The sequence below is a fragment of the Streptopelia decaocto genome (assembly GCF_964273445.1).
Source record: "Streptopelia decaocto genome assembly, chromosome: 4".
NCBI classification, from domain to species: Eukaryota; Metazoa; Chordata; class Aves; order Columbiformes; family Columbidae; genus Streptopelia; species Streptopelia decaocto.
In genome coordinates this window covers 55,152,486-55,178,690 of record NC_138658.1, presented here as the reverse complement: position 1 = coordinate 55,178,690, position 26,205 = coordinate 55,152,486, and the positions used below count along the sequence as shown (strand labels likewise).

General features: G+C 38.1%; 1 protein-coding gene across 4 annotated transcripts in view; it reads right to left on the bottom strand.

Annotated features, from left to right (window-relative positions):
* Positions 1-13,994: 13,994 nt before the first annotated feature.
* The window catches only part of ARAP2 (ArfGAP with RhoGAP domain, ankyrin repeat and PH domain 2), a 144,487-nt gene continuing 132,276 nt past the window's right edge, over positions 13,995-26,205 (bottom strand). For all 4 annotated transcript variants that reach the window (XM_082050754.1, XM_082050753.1, XM_082050756.1 and 1 more), the window contains one exon: positions 13,995-17,497. In XM_082050754.1, coding sequence (XP_081906880.1) covers positions 17,144-17,497 — 354 coding nt within the window. In that variant the 3' untranslated portion in view covers positions 13,995-17,143. The remainder of the gene's footprint in view (positions 17,498-26,205) is intronic.

The window sequence follows — 26,205 nt, the reverse complement described above, 5'->3', positions numbered from 1 at the left end:
TTTCCATTGAAAAAATCTACTTTTCATTCCATGAGAATGAATCCCACCTTTCTTCTGTGCTGACAGACCTGCAAACTCAGAACAAAGACAAAAAAGAAGTGGCTGCCACAGGGGCTGGCTATCATTTGTATGGAAAATCTTCTCTAACATCTGCAGCTGCCAATCTGCTGTGAAAACATGACTAATTTCTCATCACTAAAACTGTGAAGTGTAAATCTTCATATATCAAATCCATGGAAATTCTCATGTTGTTCCTTTACGAACACTTTCCTTTCCCCTCTTTTTAACCTAGATAGCCCAAGACTTCTCAGTGTCTGTTTCATGCTTGTAAACTGCCTACACTCTTTCCTTAAGTCTCTTAATGATGGGTTTTTTTTCCTCAGTATTAGTTAAGCAAGCACTAGCTCCATGGAAAAGCTGTTAACTTCATTTCGTAGCTACTTCCTTTTTTATTTTGAAACATACTAACATTTTTGTCTTTTGGAGAAAGGTTGTATAATAAATAGAAACTTATTATTCTCATTACAGCACCAAATCTGTTTCCTGAGAGGCCTAGAAGGTGCTGTGCTGCATTACATATGAAATGTTCAGACTATTCCTTCTATATGAATCACCTTACATTTATGCAAAACTGTGCACCTGAACTTACACTCAGCTTTTTCTAGCTTTGATTAACCTGAGTGACACCTGCAAATTTCCTTCCTTTTCCCTATTGTATCTGCCAGTAAATTAATATCTAAATGTATATTTCAGAGTGACTGGGGAGAAGAAAAACAGGACAAGTTACACAGATTATGTTTTCATGGCTGCTGGTCATAAAGGGTTCTGCAGAAAGTCCAGACAACACATATATGGATTGATTAAATATTTACTCTACAACACTAGGCAGAATAAACATGGGCTGCATTCATATGGACTAATGGTGTGTGACCCTGTGTGACCCTGGCCGGACACCAGGTGCCCAACAAGCCGCTCTATAACTTCCCTCCTCAGCAGGACAGGTGAGAGAAATAAGATTGAGAAAAACTCCTGGGTCAAGATAAAGGCAGTTCAATAAACCAAAAGCAACGGCTGAACACAGAATCAAAGGAAACCAAAGGATTCTCTACTTCCCATCAGCAGGTGATGTCCAGCTACTTTCTGAGTAGTAGGGCTTCAGTATCTGTAGCAGTTGCTCCACGAGACAAACATAATAGCAAATGCCATCCCTCCTTTCCCTTAGCTTTTTTTGCTAGACAGACTTCATATGGTATGGAATACCCCTTTTGTCAGCTGTCCTCGCTATGTTGCCTCCCAAGATCTTGCCCACTCCCAGCGTGCTGGTGAGGGCAGGGGGGCATGTTGGAGACACAGCCCTGATACTCAGCAGTGGCCAAAATACATGCACGTGTTATCACCACCTTTCCAGCTACTGATTCAAAGCGCAGCACTATGAGGGCTACTATGGGAAAAATTAACTCTGTCTCATAGGCTGGACCTTTAAAGGTCCCTTCCAACCCAAACTATTCTATGATTCCATTATCTCAGCCAGATCAAATATAGGAATGTACACGGCATGGAAAAAGTGAACTTCAATCTGAAATAACAGCATATTTTCTCTAAATATCATTCAGTAGCCGGAAGTTGCTGTGGGCAAAGTGCTTTCGGCATGCAGGAAATTTATCTGTTTTTCTGATCAGTAGAACTTTTCCTAAAAAAAAAAAAGTCTTTTGATTGCCAGTAAACTTTAAAAAATATATATAGAAACTCACAAGGTATTGCAGACTACCCTGAAAAAAACAGTGAACATGATGTCAGATTCTTGTACTAGTCTCAAGGAGGAGCATTCAGCAGAGCCAGTCAATATGACCAAAATGTGCATTTATAAAACAACAACTACAAAAAGACTTCCATGTCAGTGACAGGAGGTGATTCAACTACAAGGCTGGCAGTAAAGGTTGTTTACTAGGTTCTGGATTCCTAATTGGGTGTCTAGCTTGCTGAGTAGCAGCTGATCTTTAATTAGTTGAAGAATTATTATCACTAAAAGTTGCCATAAAAAGAAAAAGAACAATATAATTAAAGCATTAGAATCCATATGGTGGGATACATATCTTCACTTGTTAATAGCTGCTTTTCCTCTCCCACTCAACATTAATAAGGCAAAACTGTTCATTTGACAAAAAAAAAAAAAGCCTCCTTTTAAATTTGTATTGAAAGTAATACTAAAATGGAAGTGTGCTGAAAGACTGAACATTGTGAAATGTTCTTCTTTGACTGTGAAATTATCCATGACGCTATTTGCTACAGGGATGAGTTAGGATTGATGAGTCACCCTCACCAGTACACCTAATCATGGTAGGACATAATTATCTCACCTTTGTTCATTACTTATAAAGTAAAATTAGATTAAAACCTCTTTGCACGTAAGACTTAGCAAAATACAAATGTTATGCCTGTGATACATAAAATGTGACCATAGCCTCAATGCACATTGCAACCTGTAACTGGAAATCTGCGAGCATTTGCACTATAATTATCTGAAAATATTTTATGCACCACTATTTTTAAAGGTTTACAGACCTTCTCTGCACTTAAGGAATATTTGCCAATGTATGTGGAATGATCAGATTACGTATGAAGCAATATGCTGTTAATATAAAAGAATAAGTATAGGCATATTTTTTTCTAAAATATTTGAAACACCTGTGCTATCAATTTTAATATTATAGAGTATTACACTATTTTTATACTTACTGTACTTACTGAATTGGTCAACTGGGAAGGGAGGAGAACAATTTTACTTGGTTTTGTAACAGCTGAATCCCCTTCAGTTCAAAACCTGACAGAATAATCTCTTTCATAACCCTTTTTGTGACAGAGAAATTCAGTAGTTTGTCTCCTTCTCTGGAGACATTCAAAACCCACCTGGACACCTTCCTGTGTAACCTCATCTGGGTGTTCCTGCTCTGGTGGGGGGACTGGACTAGAAGATCTTTCGAGGTCCCTTCCAATCCCTAACATTCTGTGATTCTATGTAAAGGTATTTACCTAAAATAGTGGTGCAGTATTAAAGAAAAATTTAAAAACAAACAAACAAAAAAAAACCAACCAACCAACCAAATAACAACACAGAAAAAATATTAACTCCATTTAGTGCCCAGATTCACTGTGGAAAATGGATAAACTCTACATTTCTCCTTTTAGCAGCAGGCAACTTCCACTTATCTACATTTGTTAGTGTTTATACTGCAGCAGAGAAACCTAGGAAATAAAATTATCTTGTGCTCCACGGGAGTAGATTGCTCATGTTCCAAGCCTACAAAATCTTTGTTATCTGGAGTTAATACCAGGACATTCAGTATGAAAGAAAGGAACTGTTTGAAAGCCTAAATTTCCAAGTGACTCAATTATCCTGAACTCTACCTCTGCAGCGCTAAGTTGAGAAAATTAATTTTAAAATAACCTGTCACCATAAAATAAATTGATTCTTGGTAGCAACTACATCCAGTGGAAACAGCTTTTCATAATTTTACATAAATCCTCTTTTAAGGCTAGGAAGTTGCAGGCAAAGCAGAAATCTTCATCAAAAAAGAAGCCTCAGTCCTTCACCATAATGCCTTCCAAAGGGTAAGAAATTCTTCTTTTCCCAGCTGAAGTGTTGTTTCTGATCTAGATTCTTATTCAGACCTTACTCATATTATGGCACTGTAAGGCATCAGAAGAGATGAATGTGCCCTAAAGCAACTATAATACAGTAAAAAAAAAAAAAAAAAAAAAAAAAAAAGTATCAAATTTTCAGCTTAAAATATATTATCACCAGGTCTTCAAATTACATTGCTGGGATGAAGTAAAAAAGGTTTATCCCGGAATTCCATTTCATTTTTCTCTTGAACTGATTTTTATATGATGCTAGTGTAATTTTCTGTAATTTAAAATACAAAGGTTTTCTTTGGTGAACATGAAATTATTTAACACTTATATGTCTATAACAAAGACATGACTTCATTTTGGTAAACAATAATAATATTGGCCTTTAATTTAGATTTAAGGTGTGATCTGTGCTGATTTACCCATTTGAAGAAAACAGCTCGAAAATGCACATTTCAGCAAATTACTTAAATATTTGTTTCATTAAACTTTAAATAATTACAATTAATAAAATATTCAAATAATTCTGTGTTTAACTACCAACTGATCAATAATAATTCTATAACAGTTTAAGACAGAATTCAATAGTCATGGAGAACTGAGACCAAATTTCTGTAAACCAAAATTTCTTTTAAAGTGTTTCACAAACAGCCACTGCTTTTTGTAGTCAAGGGAATTTGAGGGGGTGAAGGGAGGGGGGTGCAGGGAGGAATTTGATTTAATATATTTATTTCTTCTCCTGTTCTTAATAACAAAATAATCCATAATAATGGTTAACAGTTTTTCTACCTTCTGTTACACACAGGTCAACAAAAATCTCTACGTGACTGAAAAAATTAGTTATATCCTTGACTCATTGTATGGTGAAGAAATTCAACACACTACAAAAAGGCAGGGAATGCACTTGTAACTCGTCACTGCATTACTGTTTTAAAAAAAATCACTGCTAGTGTTTGTCCCCCATAATGTTATTTAATATTGTCACCAATATTGCAGTAACTGAGCTGTGTTATGGCTTCCCAGTTTGGGTAAAAAAAGAGAGGTCCCAGTTCACTCTGGCAGTAGAACGGGGGCAGTGGGCCTGGAGGGACCTCTGTTTCCATAGTACTATGAAGCAGAGGAAGGTGAAGCATGGAAAAAGGGGAAAATGGAGCCAGTACTGAAGAACATGTTGTCACTCCACAAGAATGTGATCTCCTTGGCTTGGACAGCAAACCTGCAATCAGGTTAACCATAAGATCAAACCAGCAGCTTTAAAATACATTTAATACACACATATTAATACTTACCAACTAACAGCAGCAGCAGAGGCACTAGCATTAGAGAAATACTTGATGAACTGCAAAGGGAACTAAATATTTTCACTCACAAATACGCACATATAAGCAAAAACTTGTGTATCACCAATCTGGTAGACAACAATTTTCCTCGATTTTATAATAAATATAACAGCAAACTGCCATTTATTTACATTTACAGACAGCTTTGTCGTAGTCAGGACTCCGTAAGTTTTCTTTCAATTAAGTTGAATCCATATTTATTTATTTTTTTCCCTGTTTTAAAAATCATTTTTGAATCAGGGTGGAAAAACGTATCAAAATAAGGCATCATAGCTGCCATGTTGTTGCACAGACCTAGATTCATAGAATCATAGAATCGTTTCAGTTGGAAGAGACCCTCAGGATCATTGAGTCCAACGATAACCTAACTCCAGCACTAAACCTAAGAACCTTGTCTAAATGCCTTTTAAACACCTCCAGGGATGGTGACTTTCCTGGGCAGCCTGTTCCAATGCCTGACTACCCTTTCCATGAAGGATTTTTTCCTAATATCTAATCTCAACCTCCCCTGGCACAATTTGAGGCCATTTCCTCTTGTCCTGTCACTTGCTTCTTGGGAGAAGAGACCAACACCCTCCATGCTACAACCTCCTTTCAGGTAGTTGTAGACAGCGATAAGGTTTCCCCTCAGCCTCCTTTTCTTCAGGCTAAACAGCCCCAGCTCCCTCAGCCACTCCTCACAAGACTCATGCTCCAGGCCCCTCACCAGCTTCGTCGCCCTCCTCTGAGCTCTAGTATTTCAATGTCCTTCATATAATGAGTGGCCCAAAACTGAACACAGGATTCAATGTGCAGCCTCACCAGCATGGAGTACACTGGCACAATCACTTCTCTAGTCCTGCTGGCCATGCTATTCCTGATACAAGCCAGGATGCTGTTGGCCTTTTTGGCCACCTGGGAACACTGCTGGCTCATATTCAGTCGGCTGTCAATCAACACTCCCAGATCCCTCTCTGCCAGGCAGCTTTCCAGCCACTCTTCCCTGAACCTGTAGCGCTGCCTGGGGTTGTTGTGACCCAAGTGCAGGATCTGACACTTGGCCTTGTTGAACCTCATACAATTGGCCTCAGCCGGTCCAGATCCCTCTGTATGGCCATCCTACCCTCCAGCAGATCAACACTCCCACCCAGTTTGGTGTCATCTGCAAACTTACGAAGGGTGCACTCAATCCCTTTGTCAGATCATTGATAAAGAGATTAAAGTGAACTGGCTCCAATACTGAGCCCTGGGGAACACCACTAGTGACCAGCCACCAACTGGATTTGGCTCCATTCACCACAACTTTTTGGGCCAGGCCATCCAGACAGTTCTTTATCCATTGCAGAGTACACCCATCCAGGCCGTGAGCTGCCAGCTTCTCCAGGAGAATGCTGTGGGTTAAAGTGTCAAAGGCCGCACTGAAGTCCAAGTACACAACATCCACAGCCTTCCCTCATCTACTAGGTGGGTCACCTTGTCATAGAATGAGATCAGGTTGGTCAAATAGGACCTGCCTTTCATAAACCTTTATGTAATTTTCAGTGGCAAGTGATAAATGAAGAGATGGAAAAAGAGAACTGTTACAGAATTCTGATAAGCAAGCCCTTTCTAACTTCAATGACAAAAATGAATACTTTATCTGATTTCCATGAAACAGACTGTATATTACAAGCATTATAAGCTGGAAAACAGCTTATTAAAAATGTTAGCTGTTAAAAGACAACACTCTTACAGTATCTATTTTCTGTGAGGGCTAAGCCACCCTGATCTGTCTTATTGAAAGTTCTTTAAACTCACTAAAGCTTACAGGGAGAGCAGGATTAAATATGAAAAAAATAACAGCAAAAAAAAAAAAAAAGGGCAAGAATAATCTTTATTTATTTAATCACAGTTATCAAATACAATAGTTTTGAGCTAGTACTCTGCACTATAGAGTGAAGACTGGTAGAAAAGACAAAAAAAAAATTTATTCGCTAATGCCACAGAGGCCACCTGCAAGATGTTTAGATGTTAAAAGCAATCACTTTAGAGAGACATGTTTGTAAAACAGTGAAATATATCAGTTGAAAAATCTGCTATCTATTATTCACTAGACTGCACTGGTATGGGAAAACCCAAAGAACGTACATGATCTTTTTGCTCTTTAGATTTTTTTTCATTGTTTCTCAATTATATGCCTCAACAAGGTGAGCTGCCTGGTACACTGCTCCCTCTTAGCTCCATGTTAATGCAAAGTTCTGAGATCAAGAAGCTACAAGGGGCAAACATAGCAATTTATAACAGCTTGCTTACATTATTCAGCATGTGGTATATGAGCACAAAATATTTACAAGGTTCATTTTACATGCACATTAATTATGTAAAATTAGAGACACCAAGAGAGAGCCATTAAGTGTCAATTAGACAATAAGATCAAGAATACTGGCAGTGCTGGTAATAAGAAATCTAGAGTTTACTTCCAAAGGGAAGACAGTTCATTAACATTTTAATTTGTTTCTCAACAGTTCAATTATAGCATGCCTAATGTACTGGACATGAACCTTAGGGGCCATGAACTAAACTGTAAATCAGAAAAAAATGACCTTACTCTTTTCATGAAGATGCAGGTGTGACTTTTTGGGGAACTTTTATTGCTGTCAAACCACCTTATTCTGTAATCTCTTCTAAGAGGCAGACTTCCTTCACCTGTTAATGTTTAGGGCAACACTCAGTAAATTGATGAGAAATTTTTCTTTTCCACTGCAAGCTGGAGTTCTGCAACTGAAAATAAAGTGCACACAAATGTCAGTGAACACAACAGTAAACATTTTTTCTTAAAAAGGAACATAAAAAGTGGTAACATGACCCTTTTTTCAATTGCAAAAAATGTATGGCACAATGAATATGTTACGTATCTTTGCCTGTGTGGTAAAGCTTTCTCGTGGTTCAGTCAAATGTCAATTAACTTGAATTAATTGATTGCAAAATAACTTCACAATTAATTTTAACATACAAATCTAGATACCTATGTTTTTCCAAGAAATCTATGGAAGAGTTCTGATTCTGGGAAAGAAAACAACATCTGTGTACATAGTTGTTCAGAAGTTGTTATTAAATCCAGATAGTGATGTAGAATTTAGCCTCTTTAAATTTATTGTCTGAAAATGGAATATATAAATATGAATCTTAATGAGATTTTTTTCCTCAGAGTAAAGCCTATAATTTTGCTTGCATTCAGAGTTTTTCCTCCTGTTGCCCTAGTAGACAAAAAAAAAAAAGGAGAAACTAAGTGATTTTTGCAATCCAAGTAGCATATAAACTGGCCCTCTGTTTAAGATCTAATCATAAATCCAGCTGCATAGGTAGTATCCTTTTACTGTGCAATTTCTTTTTGCAGTTCATTAATTGTAAAGAGATCACTTGAAAGAAAAAGAAAAGACTTTTATAATTTTATGGTAGTGTCTTGCATGGCTATGGGGATGGGATACAGTTTTATGTGTTCTTCTCACTAATCATACATGAGGGAATAAAGGTAGACATCCATAGCTAAGCAGCTGAAAACATTAATAAGAATGGGCAACATATTGTGCTTTTAGAGGCAAGAAACTATCTGGCCTGCCTTTAACTTATATTACTTATTTTTCAGCTCTGAACAGCTGAAAATAGGCAAGGCTAAGAAAGATTCTAATCATAAGTGTTAAATAAAAACAAGGGAATGTGAGTGCAATGGAACACAATTTGACCACTCTTCATTTAATAAATAACAAAAATATAACTTCAAAAGTAGTAAGGAAGCAGGTACTGGAAAGAGTAACATAAGGTATATACAGCAATGGTAGATCATTTCTATCCATTGCCTTATTGCCTTTGCTTAGGACAAACAGGAAAAAAAAATGAGCATTGTCTGTCTATTAAAATATCTGCTAAAAAAGTAAAAAAAAAAAAACAAAAACACAAAAACACAACAAAAAACCTTGAATAGAAAACTTGAATGATGTTAGTTTATTTGTAAAATATCTTTGAATTACTTTTTATTTCTAAGGAAAGATTTACTATGAAAGACAAAGTGATGTAAGTGCATTATCAAAAAAGGTTCCCAATTCAGTGACAAATCTATGATACTACTGACTGTATGTTTTAACAACTTTTTTCCTTTTATTATATACCAGGTAATGTTCTACCAGAGATCCAGTACTTGACTGCCTGACTTCCATTGCTTGATTAGACAAAAAAAAACAAATCACATGAAACCTCTACTACCTGTGAAGAGGAAAACTCTATTTAGATGTAAATATCCAAAAGGAGTGTTCACCCTAATAGTCTGGTACACTTAACTAAAATCTGACTATAAACTTTCTCCATTTAAAATGTGGTCGCTTCCACAAAAAAAAGTTATTTGACTATAGATTGCATTAATCTTCACTAAAAAGTCCAACACCAGAATAAATTCTAACGAAGACCATTAACAAATAATATATTCTTGTTGATGCAAATCTCAGGTACAGGCCAGAGCACATACTCAAAGGTGAAAAATACTTTGTTCTTTATAGAGCGGGGGTTTTCACCTTTCTTGTCCTAGCTGTGTATTCTAGACATGCCAGACAAATTGTAGAACTCTGCAGATCAGTTTAGTCCTAAAAATGATTTTTCCAAAAGCTACAGCAGAGATGTAATTAGCAACAATCAGTAAAAAACACATGACCAGATGTATACCAACAAGGCCTAAGTCTGGACTACGGTGTCTACAAGCTGGAAGGGAATTGCAGAATGTCCTAAATTCCACTTGCTTAAACCACACTTGAGGCCTTTTTAGAACAACTGAAATAAAAAATTCGGTGAAATCATGGAGAGGATATTGATCTTTGAAGTCTTTTGCAAAACACAGGTGCAATTTCTTGACAATGACTTCTCACTTGATTCAAGCCTTTTTAAATATTATTTTGATCACCCTCACCCACCTGATGGAGAAAGAGCTATTCTAAAGCCAAAAGTATTTATCTATCGCAGAACTGGTATGTATAGATATGTATTTCAGCATGAGTATCATCCCTCTGTTTTGTTATATACCTCTCAAAAATAATTCAATCTAGGAACCTTGTGCAAACACATTAAGGAGGAGACTTATTTTTTTTTTAATAGAATTTTCAAGATTAATCTCTGGCTGTACATTTCAAATTCTAAACTAATGCAGGTCTTTTTTGAAACCAAATGAGTTTGGAGAAAGAGGAGATGGCCACAAGAGACTCAACTGGACATAAATTGACTACTAACTGCAGAAACGTCAGATTCTGTGTAACTACTTTGTCATCAATAGCTGTAACAAATTAAGGTTGCAAATACTCAAGTAAGCAACATATTAATGGCTGTTGAATTTCAATAGCAATATTTTGCCCAATGCTGTCAGGATGTTTTGACAAATTCCAATAGTAAATGGTAAATATCCTAAATTTGCATTTTTTATGAATTCAGTCGTATACAAGAAACTTCCAAATTCTTTTCATGACTGACATTAGAAAAGACGAATAATCATCACAGGATATGTGTTTATCCCATTCAGAGAGCATTAAACAAATTAATGCTGCATTGATGTAGCTAATTTGTAGGAAAACAGACTTTCATAAAAGGTCTTTTTAAAATATTTTACATTCAGTAACTTCTCTCTATCAAGATTGAAGTCTTGGAAGACAAGGTTTCAAAATGAAATTCGCTAATACTGAAAATTCATGGAAAGTTCAAGGTAGTGAGAACATTTATTTAAAAGCTGGGAGAAAAAAAAAATGACCATGAATTAACTCTTATTTTGCTATTTAATGAGTAAAAAGAAACTTTCTTAAGTGAATAGTGGTATTTCTCATTATTTTACAATTTTTTTTTTTTTTTCTGTACACTAGTTTTTGGAACAGATCCTATGCCAACATTTTCAAAACTCATTTACTTGTCTAAGCTGTGCTATACAAGATCAAAAAGTGACAGAAACTGAACTAAACCAACAACCTTCAGGATATGGATAAAATGTACCGTTGTTTCACTCAGTGATTTAAACAAGACTCCTAGACACATTCTCCTACACGAAAGTTGTTTTATCTCCCATGAAACCTTGTTTCCCTGGAAGGAAAGCCTGTAAGGACCCTCATGAAAAATGTTTTACCTATAAAAGGAGCCTAGGAAGACCTTAAGATTATTATATGCAATTTATGATATTTATCATTCAATGAGCCTGAAAAGTTCCTGTGTACAAGATGAATTAATAAAAAGTGGAAGAAAACCAACAATCCTGAAAACAAATTAAGTGCTGGACACCAATCACAAGTGAAACTAAGACACAGCGAACTAAAGGCTAATGGCTAAAGCCTATTTGAAGAAATTATGTTTTGACCACACTGTAATTTAAACAGACACACAAAATAAAACTAGTCAAATACAAACAAATTATTAGCTTTTAAATTGAACATATTGGAAACATAGATAGGGGAGAAAATAACAAGTTCTAAAACTCATATGTAAAACAAACCTCAATTTATTCAGACCTGTTAGTTCTTAAGCAGTCTGCAGTACTGGACAAACCAATGCTAATTAAATTTTGAAAGAAAAGGCTTTACTGTTTATGTAACCAAAGGTACAACTCGCAAGAAATTGCATTCTTATTACCAGCACAACACATATTATAGGATCATTAAGTGAATTAACTAAAATAATTTTAAAAGGCAAACAGAGTACATCTGCTTTAGTTTGCCTTCTAATTTGCTGAGGACTATAAATGTAAATATGTAGAAGACCTTCAGAGGCATTTATAGAAATAAATTACAGAACTTTGTAACACCTATTTGTCAACATCAAAACCTCTATCTCTCGGCCAGTTCAGTGAAATCCCTTTACAGTGAAACACTGACAACATTCCTACCAGGACTTAAGACAAAGGTTAGGGCAAGCTTGACCATAATGCACATACCATCTGCAAACAAAGCCAAAGTCAATAGTCAAGAGATGTCATGGGATCTAAGCAGAAAGCATGGCTGAAGTTTGAGTCACAAACTAGAAAAACAGTGCAAAACCACATCAAGCCAATGAGCAGAACAAGGATGTATATGGAAGACAATCTGAGATGTTCCAGAGTCTATGACATTGAATAGGGTCTAGAACAACAAGCAGGAAGGCCAGGTAGGCCAAGCAAGTACTAAAGCGCTCCAAAAACCTGAAGTGCATTGCAAGAGTATAGGTTCAAAGGAAGATAACAATTGCCTACTGCAACTGTGACATTAACATCCACATCCTTCTTCCTCTCCAGTATCACAGATTGCCATGATTTTCTAGTAGAGCATAAGTAGCAAAGCATAACAGGAATATTCTCAAAGAAATTTCAGCAGAGACAATAACTAGACAGTTAAGCTACAGCAGTGGTAAGAATTAAAATAGCAGGACTGTTTTTCCCCTTAACTTAGCTGCAGATGGATCCCATTCGCAGTGAAGTTGCAAGTAAAGCAGTACAACATCCAAATCTAGTGTGAACATTGAAGAAAACTTTGTAAGGCTTCCTGCCTTTTTTACAGAGCACAATCTAGCCTCAAACACCAGCGAGTTTGACAGAAGCAGGAATACTGTATAGATCCTATCTAAGCATTCTGAATCTTCCCAGTCAATCTTGCTGCAATAAGCTTAGTTTTTTAAGTTAGTACATATTTTTTCAAACCATTCAACTTGAAATATATCCTATCCATCAAGGTAATCTTTCTCTCCTGCACACATACATAGTTCAGATTTCCTAACGTAATTTACTGAAACTGAAGATTTTCCCTAAATAGCACAAACTGAATGTATTTTTAGAGCATGCTATGCTCACAACAAGGACTTAAGTCAGTATTTACTTGTTTTTGGTTTTTTGTTTGTTTTTCAAATTCAGTTTCCATTTGGACTCACACACACTGAAGTTGTTCTGATTCAGGTGACAGCAACAGTCTGACACCTCATTCTGTCCTTCTGAAACAGCTCGCACTAGACAACAGGATTAAAAACTCATAAAGGTGGTATGACAGGGTAGGTTCATAACAAAGTGTCTCAGCCAGTGAGACACGCACCCCTTACCTCCTGACTCCTGCTGGCACCACCACCATCCCCAACAAAGCATGTAAGTTTTTTCCTGGACTCCTTAACCTGGAACTTGGGATGTGGAGCTGGTGGTAGCCTGGTAGCACATAGGAACACAAACTGTGCCAGCACTGTACCAGGGAGGACAAGAATCATACCAATTAGATAAAATTCCTGTAACTTCAGCTCTCTGATAAACCTGTATCTGCAGAGCAGTACAAAACTAGCCCTCTATGTGGCCATGGAAGGCACCCCAGGGATGCCTCTGGCATCCTAACAACTCACTTTAGGCACAACAGCCCAGAGCTCTTCACAATGAAGAAACAACAACAACAAAAAAATCAATGACATGGCTGAAGAAATCTTTGGGGAAATCCTTCCCCTGATGGACAGATTGTTGGACAGCATTTGGAAAACCTTAAAATGTAGAAATTGCATCCCAATCTGAGTCACACAGTAAAAGTAAGCTCTGCGTCAGCTTACTCTGTAGATCTCATCTGGTTCAACTGATCACACACTAACACAGTCTCTGCTGGGGGACAAAAACTGTTCTAACTACTCTTTTGAACTGGTAGCCCAAAATAGTATCTCGGAAAAAGATCTGTTTCAAAGAAAAATGCCAATATGGTAGCCAATAATCAGCTCAACTAAAGGAAAATATAAAACAGATTCCAGATTGTACTTTAATTCAGGTTTGGTGTTGTTTCCTTCCCTCATCCTGATAAATGTGAGAAAAAACACACAAATAGAAATCAGACATTATGTTAAAACAATTAGCATAAATCAGGCTTACATGTCAGCTTTACACCTACATTCGCTGCAGAAGTCTAACAAGGTAATGATGAACCTGAAATTTACTGAAATTTTTTAATCCTAGTCTTCCCACTTTAATAAGCCATATATAAAATACCTGTCTCTCATTTAATTTAATTTTGCTGATCAGAAAGTAAACACCAGGCTATTCAATATGGAAAGACACACAGATATTTTTGTAAACATTTTTATTGATTTTTTTTTCTGAAAAAATCCATTGCCTGTTTTAGAGAAATAGCATTTATTAAAATAATTACCATTTATTGTCTGAAAATTACTCTTCCTTTACCATTCCATAACATAACAGAGGAAGAATAAAAGATCAGCAGCCATTAAGGTACTGCAATAAAGCATTTATTCTTCAGGTCTTAAATCAGTCTGAAATCTGTAGTGCAACAATGATATATCAGATAATTTGTCCAAAACTTTGATACCTATTTGAAAGATTTCATTGAAAATTTAGTTTCTATTTTCCTTGGGTTAACACTGTCACCATTCAATGTATCTCTGTGGATGTGCACATAACTGTATGCACACACACGTACAGAGTGAATGTGTATATACACATACAAACCCAAATTTAAACATATTTTAGTAAAAAATATTTTCTTCTTGATATTTAGAGCCTTTTAAAAACAGCCATACAGACACGTTATCTGCGATATGCTTTTGAAATAGAACAAATGTTTCTGTAGTCCTTAGATCCAATAAAAATACACAAAACATTTTCTTCACAGACATACCTCAATGCATGAAACCCTTCCATTGCTCCATTTGTTCCATTAGTGTAGAGGCTTAAATGATGCACAAGGCTTTCAGCAGAGGTAAATGTCATTTTTAAGAACCCAATAAAGAGATAAGCAATACAGCAACCATTACTCAACACTGAAAAATATCTGCAAACAAAAGTACAACTGTAAACAGTATATTCAGGTCCAGCCCCAGCTGGAAAGTAATTTCTCTTGATAGCACTAGGCCCTGATTCAAATCAGCAATTAAGAATGTCCTTATTAACATTAAGCACCAGCTTTAGTCAATACAATTTAAGTTCAGGTTTATATGCTTTCTTAAGCCAGGGCCTCAATGATTAGAAGACGCTCAATTACAAATTAAAAGTAGCAAAACAGTCAATAGTACACTGGGAAAACTAAAATCTACACACTTGTTTCAGATTTAACAACTGGTCAGATATGGTAAGTGCAAAGTCTGAAAGACTAAGGTTGCTTTGTCAGGGCTACATTCCAGACGAATAAATACAAGATATGACAAAATATTTGAGTTTGATCTCATTTTCCTTGTACTTCTTAGCAGAGTTGCCAGATACATTATTTGAGTCATTTGTCTGATTTCTTTGATCAAAGAAATTATTTTTCCAATTAAGCTGCTCAATGCAATCAAGAATAGAAGTAAATGATGTGAGAAATGTTACGGCACCTGTGACTACCAAAAATAGAAGAGAGGATAAGTGAGCATACTGCTTCTCTACGGGAAGAAATTCAGTAACATAAAGCAGCCACAAAACTATCCATTAATAAAAATCAAATTTCATTCATGCTGATTAAATTTAATTTTTCCTCTGAAATTTTAAGGAATTAAGATACTATTTAAAACAATTTTCAATAAACCATTTATTTTATTCAAAGTTTTAAAAGTTTAAAATTCTCTCTTCTAACCTACGAGGTCTGGCCAATTCCAATAAAACTTGAGGAACACTAAAAGCATCAGTAAGTTCTTAAAAGGCTGGTGAAAATCTGTGGCAGAGTGGCTAATCAGACCACAAAAGTGACAGCCGCAGAATAAAGCAGATTCCGTTATTAATGCCTCCCCTGAAGCAAAGGTGCAGTGTGAGCTCATTAGCTCTCTGCTCTGTTGGTTCTGCTGCTTAACCAGGCAGCACCTGCAACACTGGAAACAGCCTCAGCACAGTGGTGCCTTCTGCCCATCCAGCTGTTATGGCACACAGTAAAAATTGAGATATGCCATAAGAGAGGAAGGAGGCAATCCCACGGGACAAGTGAAAGTGAGATCCACAAAACAACTGAAGAAAACCAAACAATTTAATTGCTCACACAGGTATTTTGAAGCCAGATTCTGATTTTTGAATCTAAGCAACTCGGGGCTTAAAAAGTAAAAAAGCTGCAGGGTAGTACATCACGTGTCTTCAGGAACTGCCACCTACATACTCAGAATGCAGCAAATGAGGTGAGGCTGTCTCAACCTTGGGACCTCTCCTCACACACAGAAGAAGATCCGTGTGACAGTTGTAGCACAAGCATTTCCTAGTCCCCGCAAACAGCGTACTCTTCACCTTGTTCCTCATGGTAAAGGGAAGGGTTAATCTGCTCACCCATTTAGTAACTGGCACTTCTTAACCAAGTTAGCACCCTTCTGATAGATATGCTTGTGCATGGACCATTTTTGTTAAGGAAATTAATTTTTCATGTGAATATTATATATTCGTCAGATGCCAGCAACTTTGTCAGCACCAAGCAAGCTCTATCCAAACAGTGACAGAACAGTCTGCCTTTGTCAGCCTGAGCTAACCAAGGCCTGTTGAGCAAAAAGAAATGATGCTACTCTTCCAAATCATATACCCTTTTAAATTAGATGTTGCTTTGAAGACTTACTTTTGTCATCCTCAGTATTCTCTCTCATTGCTTAGATGTCATAATCAGATGTACACCATATAGACACAGTTTTGTCTGAACTAATACATTGTCTTAACTACTACCTTCCTCTCCGTTTTGATTATTTCACATGCCATTCTGTCAGACCACAAATCTATGGAAGCAAATACTAATTTTATTCTTAAATTAAAACAAACAAAAAAAAACCCCACAACATGCAAAAATCACTTTTCAAAGCAGATATTACTCATTTTTATAGTGTTAGACAATTAAAAATATTGCTGGCCAACTGTATGAATTTCAGTAGATATCTTGTCTGCCTTTCTAAAAGTTATCTTTCCAGTACTTAAAAGATAGTACAGAATATAAACAGAGCAAAAGCTTTTGATAGAGCTTAGAATTCTTATATCAAAAAAAATCTGCAACAAAAAAGAAATAGACAAAACCCTGGTGTCATTGCACTGCACAGGAAAACTTCCAAATTTTAGGGGTTTTATATATTTAGTTCTCCCTGTTCAATCGTAAATTATAATGTGGCATACACATATACAAAATCAACAGCTGCATATAAACAAATCATATTTCCTCTGCACTGTACAAACTACAAACATCAAAAAAACACCACTTTTGTCCAGGGAATACAGATACACATATTACACATATATTATATATATTAGCGTCAGATTCAGGATATCAGCTGGAAGTTTCATCATGAAGTGCTCTGTTCTTCTGAAGCACTGTATTTAGTTCCTGAATCACATTTGATGGCAATTTGTTGTCTAATTCCAAAGTAGTTTTGTTTGTTTTGTTCTTCTTTTTCTTCTGTGCCCTATGTGATCTTTGGTGTAGGTCAGTCATCCCTGCACCTACATGCTCAACAGAAATCAAGCTCCGATGTGTTTTTGCATTATTTCGCACTTTCTCCTCCTTCCGTTCCAAACATTGTGCCACAATAGATGCTTTTTCTTTCAAGTTTTTTCTGTCTTCCAGAAAGTCATTTTCATGATGCTCACCAAATTTCGATTTCCCAGACTGCAGTGCTATATTCTGAGCAAACAAGCAAAGAGAAGATCATTCACATTAACATAATATTAAATATTTAGACTGCAATTTTTGCTCATTAGTTTCACATAAGTTTAAAAGAAAAATCAATTTAACTTGAGCTGAGACAGCACAGTTAATAGTTTTAAATTCCAACAATTTGTGCTATTAACACTTAGTAAGCATGTTTAGTGGACATATTTTCTCTATTAGCGATACTTCCATAAAAATTCCATAAATCTTTTAATTAAATGTACCACGACAATAAAGTCATTAATTTTCATGCTCACAATTTGTTTCTTCATTCTACCACAGCAGACTAAGTTTTCAAGTTTTTCATGTTTTACAGAAAACCCATATACTCTTAAAAACTCAGAATTCTTCAGCTGAACAAATACAACTCAGAATTTTGCAATTTTGCTAACTTAATGTCTGAGCTACACGAAAGTATGAAAGATAATTTTATATGATCACACAAACATTCTCAGCAGCTGTTCAGTATTCCTTGATAAAGCCAAGAAGACTGTAGTGACTCAGACTGACTGCCTGCCCCAAACCACGGCTGTTCAGGTCTCTGGCTGCAGGGAGTGCCAGAGCCTGCTGCTGCAGGCAGAGGATGGCCAGCATCCCACCTGTGTGAGGTGTGAGCAGGTGCAAGATCTGCTCAGCATGGTCACAAAACTTAAGGAGGAGGTTGAGATGCTTAGGTCCATCAGCGAGTGTGAAAAGGAGATCGACTGGTGGAGTAACTCCCTGGCGTGCCATTCAGAGAGGCTCCAGGGGGATACCCCCCAAAATGTGATGGACCCCCTGCCCTATCGGGCAGAAGAGGAAGACCTGAGCCAGCCTCTGCCCTGTCGCTGTCGGGCAGAGGTAGGGAACCGAAAAGATTATGAGGGTTGGAAGTAGGTTCCAGTTCGGTGCCGCAGGCAATACCCCTGCAGACCTGTGTTGCTTCCCCAGGTGCCCCTCCATAATAGGTTTGAGGCCCTGGATCTTGAAGAAGAGGTAGGTGAGGATGTGGTGCAAGATCTGCCTACAAGGTCACATAGAAAGAGGCAGTTGACTCCACGCTTCAAGATCACCTCAGATAGAAAGAAAGAAGGATCATTGTAGTAGGCAATTCCTTTCTGAGGGGGACAGAGGGCCCAGTCTGCAGAGTTGACCCTCATCGTAGGGAAGTGTGCAGTCTACCTGGAGCCCGGATCAGGGACATCACCAGGATGCTCCCCAACCTGGTGCACCCAACAGACTACTACCCACTGCTCATCTTCCAGACAGGAAGCTGCATCCCGCAGTCTGATGGGAATGAAGAAAGATTTCAATGCCTTGGGACGGATGGTAAAAGACTCTGGCGCTCAACTGATTTTTCTCTTCCCTCCTTCCAGTTTTGGGTGATGATGTGGGATGGAATAGAAAAATTCAGTCCCCAAAAAATAGGCCACAAGACTGGTGCTACAGGCAGGGCTTTGGGTGCTTTGACAACAGCTGGTTTTACAAGACACCAGTCCAAACAGTGATACATGGGAAAGGTTTATCTCGCAGGGGCAAAAGGATGCTGGGACAGGAATTAGCAGGGCTCATTTGGAGAGCTTTAAACTAGATATGAAGCGTGATGGGGTGGAAGCTGGCCTTGCATCAGTGGGGCAGCACCCTAGAGTTAACGAAGACTGGGTGGCCTTCCATACCCCTAGGGTGAAATCAGTGTGCTTGTGCTCAGCTCGCTCCCTGAAATGCCTGTACACCAATGTGTACAGCACGGGGAATAAGCAGGAGGAGTTAGAAACCTGTGTTCGGGCAGGAGATTATGACCTGGTGGCAATTGCGGAGACATGGTGGGACAGCACACATGACTGGAATGTGGTCATGGATGGCTATGTCCTTTTCAGGAAAGACAGGGCAGCCAGGCGTGATGGTGGAGTTGCTCTTTACGTGAGAGAGCAACTACAACAAACTGAGTATTATCCAGGCATGGATGAGGGGCGAGTTGAGAGTCTATGGGTGAGAATTAAGGGGCAGGCTGGCAGGGGTGATACTGTTGTGGGTGTCTATTACAGGCCACCAGATCAGGGTGAGGAAGCTGATGAGGCCTTCTACAGACAGCTGAGAACAGCCTCACAGTCACAAGCCCTGGTTGTGGTGGGGGATTTTAACTTCCCTGATGTTTGCTGGAAGGACTGCTCAGCCAGCCAGCCACAGTCTAGGAGGTTCCTCCAGTGCCTTGACGGTAACTTTTTGATGCAAAGGGTGGAGGAGCCAACTAGGAGAGGTGCGCTGCTGGATCTCATCCTCACTAACAAGGAGGGTCTGGTTGAAGCGATAAAGGTTGCAGGCTGCCTTGGTTCTAGTGACCATGAAATGGTGGAGTTCAGGGTCTTGTGTGGCAGGAACAGAATAGCAAGCAGAATTGCAACCCTGGACTTCAGCAGGGCAAACTTTGGCCTTTTCAAACAATTGCTAGGGGAAATCCCATGGGCAAGGCTGCTTGAAGGTAAAGGGTCCCAAGATAGTTGGTTAGCGTTCAGGGACTCCTTCTACCAGGCTCAAGATCAGAGCATCCCGACACATAGGAAGTCAAGGAAGGGAGTCAGGAGACCTGCGTGGTTAAACAGGGAACTGCTGGGTAAGCTCAAGTGGAAGAGGAGAGTTTACAGATCATGGAAGGAGGGGCTGGCCACCTGGGAAGAATATAAGGTTGTTGTCAAAGGGTGTAGGGAGGCAACTAGGAAAGATAAGGTCTCCTTAGAATTAAACCTGGCGAGAGGGATCAAGGACAACAGAAGGAGCTTTTCCAAATATGTGGCAGATAAAACTAATACCAGAAGCAATGTAGGCCCACTGATGAACGAGGTGGGTGCCCTGGTGACAGAAGATACAGAGAAAGCATAGTTACTGAATGCCTTCTTTGTCTCAGTCTACTCTGCCCGAGGCTGTCCTGAGGAGCCCCATATTGCTGAGGCCCCAGAGGAAGTCAGGACAATAGAGGAGTTTGCCTCAGTTGATGAGGACTGGATTAGGGAGCAATTAGGCAATCTGGACATCCATAAATCCATGGGTCTGGATGGGATGCACCCACGGGTGCTGAGGGAGCTGGCTGAGGTCATTGCTGGACCACTCTCCATCATATTTGCCAGTCTTGGGAAATGAGAGAGGTGCCTGAGGACTGGAGGAAAGCAAATCCTCACCTCCATCCGTGGGAAACTGATGGAATGATTTATCCTTGGTACCATCTCAAGGCATATCAAGGATAAGAGGGTCATTAGGGGCAGTTAACATGGTTCACCGAGGGGAAGTCATGCTTGACCAACCTCATTGACTTTTATGAGGACCTAACGATGTCGATGGATGACGGCAGGGTGGTGGATGTGGTCCACCTTGACTTCAGTAAGGCATCTGACACAGTCTCCCACAGCATCCTTACAGCTGAACTGAGGGAGTGCAGTCTGGATGATCAGGTAGTGAGGTGGACTGTGAACTGGCTGAAGGGAAGAAGCCAGAGAGTCGTGGTCAATGGGGCAGAGTCTAGTTGGAGGCCTATATCTAGTGGAGTGCCTTAAGGGTCGGTACTGGGGCCTGTATTATTCAATATATTCATCAATGACTTGCATGAGGACATAGAGTGCACTATCAGCAAGTTTGCAGATGACACCAAGCTGGGAGGAGTGGCTGACATGCCAGAAGGCTGTGCTGCCATCCAGCGAGACCTGGACAGGCTGGAGAGTTGGGCAGGGAAATATAACATGGGCAAGTGTAGAGTATAGCATCTGGGTAGGAACAACCCCAGGTTTCAGTATAAATTGGGAAATGACCTATTAGAGAGCAGCGTAGCAGAAAGGGACCTGAGAGTCCTAATGGACAACATGATGACCATGAGCCAGCACTGTGCCCTTGTGGCCAGGAAGGCCAATGGCATCCTGGGGTGTATTAGAAGGGGGGTGGTTTGGTTAGTAGGTCCAGGGAGGTTCTCCTTCCCCTCTACCCTGCCCTGGTGAGACCACATCTGGAATATTGTGTCCAGTTCTGGGGCCCTCAGTTCAAGAAGGACAGGGAACTGCTGGAGAGAGATCAGTGCAGGGCAACGAAGATGATTAAGGGAGTGGAGCATCTCCCTTATGAGGAAAGGCTGAGGGAGCTGGGTCTCTTTAGCTTGGAGAAGAGGAGACTGAGGGGGGACCTTATTAATGTTTATAAATATATAAAGGGTGAGTGCCACGAGGATGGAGCCAGGCTCTTCTCAGTGACAACCAATGGTAGGACAAAGGGTAATGGCTTCAAACTGGAACACAAGAGGTTCCACTTAAATTTGAGAAGAAACTTCTTCTCAGTGAGGGTGACAGAGCACTGGAACAGGCTGCCCAGTGGGGTTGTGGAGTCTCCTTCTCTGGAGACATTCAAAACCCGCCTGGACACATTCCTGTGTAGCCTCATCTAGGTGTTCCTGCTCCAGCAGGAGGATTGGACTAGATGATCTTTTGAGGTCACTTGCAATCCCCAACATTCTGTGATTCTGCGAAATTATAAAGACTGGCTGTTTTTTTCAAATTTTGGCTAGTAATTTTAAGTAACATACTAGGAACTCAGATAAAACAAACTGATGGCAATGCAACTGTTCCATGCTGTTGGGCTGTTTTCAGGTTCTTAAGCTGTAGAAAATGAAAGGTAAATCAAATGGTGCATCTAAATTTGCAACTGGGTTGGCCCATTAGGACCATATCTGTATATTGAAACAAAAGTGAAACCAAAGTGAAATCAAAGTGGTAGAAACCTGACATCCACACTAACATTATTTCAGGGCTGTGTTTTGTTTTGTTTTTCGCTTTAGCTTTCTCTTCCTGGTAGAAGGCCTATTTTTTGGCTGCAGTGCATTAGATATGCTCCTGCAGAACACCTTCAACTTCAATTTCATCTGAAAGCAATCCTAATTCACATGCTCTAGAACCAATCCACAATACAAAGCAGAACACAGTAAATGGGAACAACTGGAAGATTTGCTCCTAAAGTGCACTCCTGATCCTAACTATAACACTCATCTAGATGTATCTCAACTAGCTCTTCTCTAGGTGTTTGAATATTTTTTCACATTTGCTTTAAAATACATGAGGTATCAAGATTCCATTTTACAACTTGCTCATGTGCTATGGATGAGTAACTCCATAAAAATCCAGCCAAACTGAACAAGTGGCACATGGGAAAGACAAAAAGGCCTAATGTCTCCCTCAGCTTTGAGTACCTTCTAGTAGTCAACAAAGATGTCATACACTAAAGAATTCCAAGACCTTATTTTCTTCAAGAACTATAAGGTTCTTTCACAAAACGAATGATCTGCCTGCTGCCACACCAACTGAGCAGACAGAATACAATAAATTCCTCTGCCATTCTTATTTGCCTTTATATTTAAAGTGACATTTCTTTCTTCATGAGGACAGCAAACATAAGCCCATTACAAAAAATGAGTGTTGATGCAGCAAATTAGGTGCTGTGGAGGAAGAAAAACAATAAATATTAAATGAGTTTACATTAAAGAGATCGAAGCTATAAAACAATGTATAAAGTTGTGCAGTCTCTTGAAATTTCACCTGAGCTAGCATCTGTTCAATAGTACAAGAAACAAACATTTGGGTGACATAAATCACAATTTTTAAAAGAGCAGATAGAGGGGTTATTTTATTGATATCACTTTTAGCATTAAGGAGGCTGGTATTTCTATTTGCATTCACCGAGAATGAAAACTATCCATTAATAATGAAGCACCAGTGGCCATCACATGTCCAAAAAACCAACCAAACAAACAAAAACACAAGCAAAAAACAAAGCAAACAAAAACCCCACACACAACAGTCCCAGAACAACAATGCATGCAAGAGTTAATACTGCTGCATGGGCTACCACTGGTGCGTGCTATGGAGCATATTTTAGCTTGCCTGAAGACTCCTTTAAATTCTACTGCCCTCAGTAACAACTGCTACCAGTTTAGAATCTCCTGCTATCACCTAAGCCAGCAAGAAGCATCTTAATATTTAACGTGTTCAGCTATACCTAGTGGAAAAAAGTTGAGGGCAACTGAGGAAGTGTCCCAATGACTCAAGAATGTGGGGAATTCTGTTCTGCCAAATATTTTAAAAAGCTCTAATTTTCCATTTAAAATGATGTTATTGCATGAACAAGAAAACAGGGAGATTACCACCAGTGACTCATGTTCAATCAATGAAATAATAACAAAGAGACTATCTGTGAAAATCTGCATGTAAAATATGGAATGTAAATTTCATGCAGTACCTTTCAGAAAACATAGTAATACATTCCAAGCTACACACTGTTGCTCAGCAAACTAAGAATTATTAGTGAAATTCAGTCAGGAGCAAAATTCTTCTATTTACAGGAATTTTTACATCAAGTTCCAATTTTTCCATCGTTTGAGAAGAAAAACACCAACTACACTTCTGAAGTCAGTATAGTTCCTATTTTAAACTGTGCATAGCAAGAGTAGGAAGAGATCAAATACAGGACAGATTAAAGATTGCCTATTCATCTGAAAAAGTCTTATATATTGGTATGCAGCCCCTTAACACAGACTACTACTCAACATTTTTAGCTTTTAAAGTAGATTCAGTATATACAGGAATCCTAAATTCCAGACATTTGCATTGTAAGAATATTCAACTGACAGTGAAATTCTGTTGTTCAAATTAGGGAACTAACAGTTACAGTTATAAACATCTTCCCTTAAAAATAACTTATCGTTATGATGTGTGAAAAAAGCTGCCAGCTCAAATTTCTTTATAATATTATCTCTTAGCATTTGATCCACCGTTAGTCACATACTATAAATTACACTGCTGGACTCTATACTTTTCTCCCAATAACCCCTAAGGTAAAAAGCAACAATTTCATGTTAGAAACAGACGTTTGCCTCTAAATTTCAGCCCCTTAATAAAATAATTGATGAAAAAATGATTATAATATTACGTACAACTAACTACATTTTTCCTTTTTCTGCACATAACCAGCAAGAAAATATAGAGCAACCCTATCTATCTGCATCCTTCATTATCACTGTGACATACTGTTCCTTTCAAAACACTGCACAGGTATAACCTATTATGTCAATATGATTTTTGACCACAGTTTGAAAGAAAAAGTTTCTGGTAATTTCTCAGTCTTCCCATATTTTGAAATAAAATCACAGACTTACTGTAGACATACAGCAATGTATTTCTATTTAAGTTAAATGATTCTGTATGAGAAATATGCATATTTCTCATGCATGATCCATGTATGCAACAAGTGGTGCAGAAATAATGCAAATAGTTTGATGCTATTTGTTATTATAAGTTATACAGTGTTTCCAAACTTTCTGTATTATATATTTCTCTCATTAGGACACAATAAAATTACTTCCAATAATGGGAAAAAAAGTAGAAATTCAATATAGACGTCTTAGCATAGAACATTAATAACAAACTTGTTGGTTTGTAGATATTTTGAGTTGTTTGTTCATTGTTGTTTTTGTGTTTTGTTTTGTTTTTCACGTGTGTTTTTGTTGTTTGGGTTTGGTTTTTGGTGTGTTTTTTTGGTTTGCTTGTTTGGGTTTTTTTCTCATATTTTTTTTTTTTTTTCCCCTCCTTTTGTCTTCACATCAAAGATGTCACTTTCTTCACCGTTTGTAAAATTTTCAAGTCTCTTTTCCTGCCTATATGAAGATAATTTTGATCACATTTCCACTACAAGTTTATGCATTGATCTGTAATCAGATGTCCATTTTTCATAAATCATCACCTTTCAGAAAATGCTGACTTCCCTTATTACACTCTAATGCTTAAAAATGGAGATATCTTTGCTTGTTGGAGAAGTACGAAAAATATATGGAAAGAATGAAGGCATAGTCTCCAATGGATACCTATTGCTTTACTGACTACACTGCTGTATGATATTTCTCCTTAAAAAACCATATCATATATTTACTTCCCAGCACTGTTCTATTGTTCATTAAAGTTTTAGGTTTCCATGAAAAAAAAAAAAAAAAAGAAAAAAAAGTATTAGTTTTTAACACAATTATGTAATGGAAAATAGCCTTCCTAAAGTATACAAATACTCGTTACATAAAACTTCTCTAGATCTAGTCATGGCATAAATAAAGGCTGTGATCTTCTACTTTTAAGTTTAAATGCAGACCTCTCCTATGTTGCAGGGTACAAAATGTTACAGTCCTTCCTAATCAAGCACATTATCCACAAAAATAACAATAAAAATTAAGTCTAGAACTACAAGGTATTAGGGATTTAAAATCATGAAGCTCAAAGTCCAATAAACCCCTTTATCCTAGAAGGTCTGAATTTGTAGCCATCTCAAAGAATGCATTAGAGATCTCAACTGTACCTGCATAAAGGATAGGTAGGAGAAATTTCTAAGGGTTATGAAGCTTTTTGAATTACTTACTTTCATCAAAAAAAGTTTAAAAATGCAAACATTGGAAGGAAATTATCAAAGAATTGCAAAAATACTTTCTGAGAGAAGGTTAAAGTGAAATGAGAAATTAAACAAAATCAGAAAACCATAATTGCATTTACACTGTTATGCAGTAAGGCAGAGCAGAAAGGCTGGAAGAAAGTGTCATAGGAGAAAGACAGAGTTGCCATTTAGATAAAGCACTAATTCTGCCTTCGCTTTTGGTTTGCTATGGAACTGAGCCAGCTTTCCAATCTGTGCCTGAACCA